A 9314-nucleotide genomic window follows, 5' to 3' on the forward strand; every position below is an offset into this window, starting at 1 on the left:
AAAAAAAAAAAAAAAAAACACATCTTAGTAAAACCAATACCTTCTCAGCTTCGCATCGAAGCTAAAATGAAAATTAATTATTTTAAGTTTACAGACATTATTATGAGTTTATTTAGAATATTATTTACAGTAATTTGCTTGGTATGTTTATTATGTACACTTAATAAACAAATTTGTTTTTTAACACAATATAGTCCCAAGTTCGACAGACTAACCAACCGTCTCGCAGTATCAATGATTTAGAAACTTCCTCCATTGGTGGAGGCCGATATGATCCTTAATTAATTTATAAAGCTTAAAAAAGAAAAAATAGTCCCAAGATATTATTGTTAAAGACTTGACTTCATCTAGGCACATCAACACCCCCACCGAAAAACGTTGAAAATCTATCACTGATATTTAGGCAATAGTACAGCGGATTGATTGGCACTAAGTTTAGCAAGAGTGAAGTTTGGGTTATCACTTGAGTGATTTTACAGTAGTTTATACTATAAAATTCTATGGCTATAAAAATATAGATAATAATGATTTTCACAATAAAGTAGCTAACTTCAAAAAATTTGATTATAAAAAATTCAAATCCTAACCTTGTGTTACTTAAAAATTAAAAAAAAAAAACAAGTTATTTGAATATTATTTTGAAATTTTTTAAACAAAATATATTTTAATTTATTTGTACATAAAATTAAAAAAAAAACAAAACAGCTTTAATATTTAAGGATAATATTATTTTACACTACAATCTAACATCAAAGATTAACTACCAACCACTTTAAAACAATATAATATTGCTCGAGTACAACAAATTATCTAATGATTACTAATTTAAACATAATATGTATTAATAGGTTTTATAAATTAATATTAAAATTTAAAAAAAAATCAATTTATATAGCTGTTATTTTAACAAAAAATAATTTATAAAGAATTGGTAACTTTCAGTAGTTAAATAGATTTCCGATTATAAACTGTAGAATTATAATTAATTAGTAGCAATAAATTAAATTTAGTTAACATAATAAATTGAATATATTATTTTTAGTAAAAAATAAATTGATGATCTTATATTAAATTATTTTTTGCTTTATTTTATTACTGTTTTTTTTAATATCACTAAAGAATACCGAACTTATCTGATTATAATATTCAAAAATTAAAGTTCATATACATTTAGTACATACATAAAATGATTTTTAAAAATTATGTGTCTTAATTAAAGTAATTAGATTATTAGTTATATTCAACTTGTGAAATGAAAAAAAATAATTACATAATATGATATAAATCATTTTTACATATCTGTATTACAATATTTAATGAAAATATTTTATGTTTAAATTTCAGTCAAATATCAATTGTAAATTTGTTAAGTGCTAAATCTTAATTAAAGTAAATATATATAATGCTTTAGAAATTTTTTATATGAAATCTTGTACCAATATTTTATTTTATTTACTTAATTTACAAATAAATTCCAGGATGATAAAATAAATAAAAAATTTATTCATTGTAAATAAGAATCCTTAGCGCCTATGATTCTATTTGATTATAATATAAGATTTTTTCTTTTATAAAAAGATTAATTATTAAATTAGAAAAATTAATATTGCTAATGAATAAAAATTTTTTGACTAATACATACAATTTTTGCATGAAACAATCAACATTATAATCACAATTTTTGGACACATAAATATAATCATACTAATAGTCAACAATTTAAATTTTAAAGTATATATCACTTTGGTTAACAAATATAAACACATAAATCATAATTTTTCAATTAAAATATAATCAAAAATCATTTACAATGATTAGTTTTTGAATCATTTGATCCAGATTTTGTATTATCAATAGCATCTCTGGACTGATAAAATAAAATATAACCTGTTTCTGAGGACTTTTGTAGATCCGATGTGAGCCCATAAAAATCTTCTATAGCTGATTGGTCAATTTTCTAAATAAAATAAACAATTTAATTGTTCAAAATCTCACATAATTTTTATAACTTACATCGACCATGTCATCATCAAATAATAACCAAAAATCATGACTTTTTACAATACTTATATAATGACCTCTGTTTGGACCACTACCACAATGAATAACTACAGCAACAAGATTATACATTCTGTCTGGATTTACAGCATCATCAGACTAAATTGAAATGTAAAAGTTAAAATTTATTATAATAAAATTATTATACAACATTAATTTTTTTTATTCAATTTCATGTAAAATTTAATAAAAGGAAAAATATTTTTATTACTGTATTAAATAATCTCAATTCTAGAGGAAAAACTACTCTATGGGATACTTTGATGTGTCTATTAAATTGTTCCATATATTTAAATCGTTTTAGATGAAGAGCCAAAATCATGGGCAACTTTTTAACTCTCATACATTTCTAAAATATTAAAATAATACATCAATATTGTTGTATTATATAAATTAATAAATTACTAATAAGATAAAATACTTGAGCTTCTTGATAGCTACAGCAGTTGTCACACTTAAATTTATTATCACTACATAGCATTTCTGTATTACTAAAACAGCGTAAACAATGAGTAATACTTGTATTTTGATCTATATCAACTTGCAAATCAAAAAAATCTTCATCTTTGCTACTAACCTTGAATTATAGTTTTATATAATAATAAATAAATAAAATTAACATTTAATTAAAAGCACATACTTCTTCACAGTTAAGACATCTAGTTTCGCTTGTTAGTATACCTTGGAATATTTCATGAACCCACGTTGGATCTTCACTATGACTACTTGAACTAGTAATACTACTTGATGTAGACTCTCCATCAATAACACTGGGGGTTATATTTTTTGATTTACCATTACAATTTGTTTGATTGCGTTCAGCTAAATTAAACATTTTGATTCATTTTTACATAAAAAGAAAACAATATAAATTGTTAAAAAATTAAGATCAAAATTCTTACAAAGTATTATCTCATTAATATGGTTAATTAGAAAATTCAAGAACTCATGAGCATCCTGTTGCATATAATTATTGAATTCTTCTATGAAAACAATAAAAACAAAAATTTAACTATTATTTTACATAATGTCAAGTACTGAGTTATCAATTAGACACTCATTTTTTCAGAAACTGAAAATGAGTATATTCAATTTCTTTGAAAGAAAATATTGTATGATTTAAAAAATTAAAATAATAAGTAGTTAAATGTATTTTTTATCCCTTCAAAAAATAAAAACATAAACTAATTATTTTTAAAAGAAACCTCTATTATTAGTTTAATGTTATGATAAAAAAAAAAATTTTTCTTCTTATAACAAAATTAATGATTAATTTGATTAACCCATTTGTGTTTTAAAATTGTTTAAATATTTAAATTTATAATAAAAATGCATTGTTAATTTAGTTTTTATAATATTGTAAGCAACAATAATCTGTTTCAATGAGTCATAAATTATCATCAGTGTTTATTCTTGCTACTGTAAATGACAAAAGAAAAAATGATGACTACTGTAAGATAAACAAAAAATTATCATTAAAAAAAAAAAAATTATTAAGTTTAACAAGGAAAAGCAAAAGAATGGTACATCTAATAAAAAAATATTGTTTTTATCATATTTAACTAAATATAGGGGTTTCCAATTAAAAGTTCTATTTTTATATTTTAATCCTGAAGGGATGAAAAACAAAATTATCACACATATTATTGTAAAATTTTTTGAATTAAACAATATTTTCCTTTACAAAAATTTAACATTATATAATATACAATAAATATTTTTTATATTCTTTCCATGAAAAAATTAATTTAAATATACTAGGAGATTAAAAATAAGCTGTTTCACTGAAGTACACAACTATGCATACAATTAATTTAACAAAAATACATAAAAAACAAAACAAACCTTTTTCTTTTCTTAATCTATTAATAAACTTCTTGGGAGCAATTGAACCAACTTTTTTTTTTTGAGTAGCAATACTATGAAAAAGGTCAGCTAAACAAGTAAGCAATGTTTCTTTATTTCTTTTGTTTCGTGCCTTATATTCAAGTACTTTTTCACGAAATGGTTTACAAAAATATAATGCTTGAAGCACAGAATTGCTGTAACAAGTATTTCCAAACTGAAAAAGATAAAATATTATATTACTTTAATTAAAAAAATTCCTATAACTGAACTGAAAATTTGTTTATAAAGTGATTATAAATTTTTTAGAATTATATTTATTGCCTCATGCTCAAATTTTGATAATGAATATTAAACAAAAACATTTTATAATTGAATCTATAAAGCAAACAGAAAAAAAATGTTAACATCTTCTTCATTCTACATTTTAAAATATATCAATGTAACATAACTGAAGTGCTATAAAAGTAGTTTAATATTAGTAGATTAAAAAATTATGCCTTTATTATTCACTGGACTTGTTAGTACCAATGTATTAAACAAAATAACCAAGAGAATGTGTATTATAACAGATATACTAAGTATAATATAACATAATTAATATGTCATTATTAGTAAAATCAATATATTTTGAATTATTATACTAGTGAACTTATAACAAATTCATAATAACAGTTATTTTATTTATTGATTTTTTACTTTTGCTTACATTTATAGACTTTAACATGTAAGTTTAATTTGCATTAAGATATAAAAATGCAGAAATTCGATCTTTCTACCTGATGTGATTTTTTCAACCTTGGTATTGGGTACTGTCTGGTAATGCTGTCCAATATAACACTATCTCATCATAATTATATAGCTGTGAAGATTATATAATTTTTAAAATGTCATTCAGTTTTTTATGATTAACTCAACACTTTTATTGTCGACACTAATACTTTCACACCTGTGACACCTTTGGAATTTAAATGGTCATCCCGACCTTTCTGAAAGTTATATATATATATATATATCAAACTTTTTAGTTTATCTTTCCATTGCAGCTTGAATTCAACCCCAGAGATTGATAATCCAGAAGAACAGAGTTGACTAAACCATTTGCAAGCTACACCATCAAGGAATTGATCTAATGGCATCTATATTATTTTTATAGCACTTGCTTCAATTTCTACATTAAATTTCAGAACAAACTTTCTTATATCATCTTTCTTTCTTTAATCTGAGACGACAGTTTGTTTAGCAATCCCATATAATATACAAATGCTTGACACAGATACTCTTTTTTTAAGATTTTCTATGAATTATTTATAGTTTATTGTTAAGGAAAAAGATAAATGCTTACACTTTTACTTAGCAACATTATATATAAATAATAACAGATAATATATAAATTATGTACTAATACATACATGAAAAAATAATAAAACATTTATGAAAAACTAAAACCTTCGAATCATATCAGATGATAACTGACATTAATTACATAATCGAATAAGTATAACTAACAATTGAATAATTTGGTTGAAAACTGATATTCATAATAGCTATTTCCAAGAATTTACCATAAATGCATAATTCTTGGAAATAGCTTTCATATTTATTTTAGCTTGTAACACAAAATAAATATATATGTTATTAAAAGGCAGTCCAGATTAAGTGAAGTTAAATTAAAAAAGGTTTTACTGAAATAGTAATATAGACTTATACAAGGTGTTCACTAAGTCAGGAAACGGGTTTCTATTGTTCTCATTGTTTGTAACAATGAGAACAATAGAAACCCGTTTCCTGATTTACTGAACACCCTGTATAGTTATTAACAGCATTCAAAATTTTAGGCAAATAAATATTTGTTAGGAAAATACATATTAATATAATGGTTCGATTCAAGTTTTTTATTGTGTATTTTTGAAAGACAAAACTTTATTTTTTATATTCTAATAAGATTCTATATTTAATGTATTTAGAACATATTTTTGCATATTTAGAAAAAAAAAACAGTTCTAATAAAAATATTTTTTAAATAATTTTTGTTTAAAATTTCATTACTTGATGACAAAGATGGCAACATGATTGTTGTAAAATATAATTTATGCTTGATAATAGTTTTATATTCTATTATATATGCATTTTTTTTTTTTTTACTAATATCACTGTAAACATCTAAAATTAGTTAACATGTTATATTTATTATTGACTAAAGTAATTTAATCTATTTTAAATCATATTTAAAAACTCTTTGTGATATAATTTTCAAACTTTAACAGCAAAATATTCAACTAATTGAAGTTTTAGTGTTTTTAGAAGTTCAAACACAATTAAAATTAGTTTATAAAAATAATAAAAAATTTGATACTGTACTTGACAAAAATTATTAGGTTAACATATAGTAAAAAAAATATCATAAATTAATTGCAGAAATTTTACCGATATGGTTGGATTACATCCAAATAAATAAAATAATTCGTAGCTCACTTAAATATTTTAAGCCACAACCAAAGATCATTTAAAATTGAAAATATTAGGAAGCCTTATACCTATAGCGTAATTAAAGTACATAAAATTTTTAAAAATGTATTTGTTTTAACTTTTGTAAGAACATAAGAAAAACATTTTTTTCATCTTTTTATTTTTTTTAATGATTTTATTACCATATACTTTGTTATTTTTTAGTGAATATTTATGTGAGCATTTTTATATTTTTTTATCACTTGAAATTCCAAACTTTGGTTATTAACTTAGTTAAAAAAATTTTGGTATAAAATAACGAAAATACTTTTGAAAATTATTCCTTACATTAACTAGTCCAAAATAATGCTCATTGGGAGGAAATTGATCAGATCCAATATCTCTTTCGAGCTGTGATACATTACCGCCCTGAAAAACAGAAAATTCAAATAAAATAAAAATAACAATAAAGTCCTTATACTATGAATAAATAGTATTATTTATTTGAATATATTTTAAAATATTTATAAATATCTACTATATAGAAAGTAGAATAATACCATAAAAAAATGAACAGTTATAAGTTTTTTTATTTTTTAAAGCTCTTTATTAACTAATATTTTAATGGCACAATTATGAAATAAATGAAAATTTGTTTGGAATATTTTCTTTAATTTGAATGCAAAAATAAATATCATTAACCGAGATAAAAGATTTAAATATAAATTTTGAAAATTATAATTAGCCAGTAATTATATTGCATTAAAAATTGTAATATTGCAGAAGAAAAAAATTTAAATATTTTTTGTGTTATAAATACAACTTTATAATGGCAGAAAATAAAACAAAATTATAGATTACAGCAACAAATTTGTTAAAAAATGGAAAAATAATCATGTTAACAATATATAAGGATAAAACAAAATACACTATTATAACTAGGGATAACTCCAACTATAGAGTGGAATACTTGGAAATTGATGACTATAAATTAAAAAGAGTAGATAATTTCAATAACTCTAGGAGTTGAAATCAACAAGGACGTAAAAAGCCACGGGAAAATAAAACAAAAATTACTATAAACAAAATGATGTTATTTTGAATTGGTTTCTCAATTTAAATAAAAAGTGTTATCTTGGAAAACAAAAACAATGTTATACAATAAGAGCATCTAAAAATAAACTAGTTATTTTTGAACAAAAGCTTCTTAGTTGAATATTTTGTCTAAAAAGAAACAGAAAAAAGAATATTTGGCTGAAAATAAACCAAGAAATAAAAGTATTTTATGATAATACAAACATAATTAGAATCAATAGGAGCAATAGGCTAAGATATATAGTCATATATGACTATAAAGTCTAAAAATAGAAGACTATGAAGTTAGTTATATATGGAAATTGATAGGCCACATTAGGATAGTCAGAAGATAGAAACCAGACACAATAAGACCCAGAGTAACGCCTGGACAATGATGGAATGAGATGATCAGCATAGATACATTAAAGATGGTAGTGGATGATAGAGAAGATCTAGTACACAATAGAGAAGGGTGAAAGCAATTGGTTTTACTGGCAATAATCCTAAAAAAGCCTGTAAACCTTTAAAAAACAAAATGAATAAATAAATACTACTAATTACAACTTGTCACTATCAGATTATATAATTTTTTAGTAAAAAAAACTTAGTACTGTTCATTTATAAGCGATATTAGCTTGGCTCTATTTTAGAATATTAAGAAATTTAATATTTTGATTTGAAATTGTAAAACTTTGTTTTACAACATTTCTAAAACATAATATTTTGAAACTAACTACGTTTAACAGAGAATCCCAAAAAATGATTTATTTTTAGTAAATTTAGGTTTAAATAATAAAATAATATAAAATGAAATGAATCACTAAAAATATTTGAATGAAAAAATAACCNAAAAACCAAGAAATAAAAGTATTTTATGATAATACAAACATAATTGGAATCAATAGGAGCAATAGGCTAAGATATATAGTCATATATGACTATAAAGTCTAAAAATAGAAGACTATGAAGTTAGTTATATATGGAAATTGATAGGCCACATTAGGATAGTCAGAAGATAGAAACCAGACACAATAAGACCCAGAGTAACGCCTGGACAATGATGGAATGAGATGATCAGCATAGATACATTAAAGATGGTAGTGGATGATAGAGAAGATCTAGTACACAATAGAGAAGGGTGAAAGCAATTGGTTTTACTGGCAATAATCCTAAAAAAGCCTGTAAACCTTTAAAAAACAAAATGAATAAATAAATACTACTAACTACAACTTGTCACTATCAGATTATATAATTTTTTAGTAAAAAAAACTTAGTACTGTTCATTTATAAGCGATATTAGCTTGGCTCTATTTTAGAATATTAAGAAATTTAATATTTTGATTTGAAATTGTAAAACTTTGTTTTACAACATTTCTAAAACATAATATTTTGAAACTAACTACGTTTAACAGAGAATCCCAAAAAATGATTTATTTTTAGTAAATTTAGGTTTAAATAATAAAATAATATAAAATGAAATGAATCACTAAAAATATTTGAATGAAAAAATAACCAAATAATATTTTTTCAAAAATATCTGAAAATTTATTAAAATAATTTAGTGAAAAAGCTTAGTACCATATTACTGAACGGTTTCGTTAAGTTCCAATCAAGCCATAATGAATGATTGTTTTGACTATAACCTTAAAGGAATAATATTCTATTGATAGATACAGGTTCACTTCATATATTTATTTATTTATTTTAATAACTCGTTAAAAAAAAATCTAAAATTAAAACAATACTACGGACGGTTGTAAAATGAAACTACAGCAGATGCCATGAAGTACTTTCAATTTGTTTCTGTTATCAAAATACGACTTATCGTAATTTGTCAAGTTGTTGAAAATCGAGATATTTATCAATAATTAAAAACAAACTCGCCG

The 9314-nt window shown here is 22.5% G+C and overlaps 1 protein-coding gene and 1 long non-coding RNA gene across 2 annotated transcripts in view; one reads left to right on the forward strand and one right to left on the reverse strand.

Moving 5' to 3' along the window:
* The window catches only part of LOC126894384 (uncharacterized), a 90531-nt gene that overhangs the window by 828 nt on the left and 80389 nt on the right, over positions 1–9314 (forward strand). The window lies entirely within an intron of this gene.
* LOC126894263 (ubiquitin carboxyl-terminal hydrolase 46) lies at positions 1640–9243 on the reverse strand. Its single transcript, XM_050665148.1, has 9 exons — positions 9007–9243; positions 6700–6780; positions 3904–4120; positions 2961–3041; positions 2699–2880; positions 2480–2635; positions 2270–2407; positions 2014–2157; positions 1640–1957 (listed from the first exon to the last, which is right to left on the reverse strand). Exons 1-9 carry the CDS (start codon positions 9007–9009, stop codon positions 1802–1804), a joined length of 1158 nt encoding a protein of 385 aa, XP_050521105.1. The 5' UTR covers positions 9010–9243; the 3' UTR covers positions 1640–1801.

The sequence above is a fragment of the Daktulosphaira vitifoliae genome, unplaced genomic scaffold (genome assembly GCF_025091365.1).
Source record: "Daktulosphaira vitifoliae isolate Bord-2020 unplaced genomic scaffold, ASM2509136v1 Scaffold_1, whole genome shotgun sequence".
Lineage (NCBI taxonomy): Eukaryota > Metazoa > Arthropoda > Insecta > Hemiptera > Phylloxeridae > Daktulosphaira > Daktulosphaira vitifoliae.

Bases quoted from the DNA above. Each gene is read 5' to 3' on its own strand.
- LOC126894263 (XM_050665148.1), bottom strand. The intron at 4,121-6,699 runs GTAAGGAATAAT...TATCTTTTTCAG, and splicing joins ATTATTTTGGACTAGTTAAT to TTTGGAAATACTTGTTACAG. The intron at 2,408-2,479 runs GTATTTTATCTT...TTAATATTTTAG, and splicing joins GTAGCTATCAAGAAGCTCAA to AAATGTATGAGAGTTAAAAA.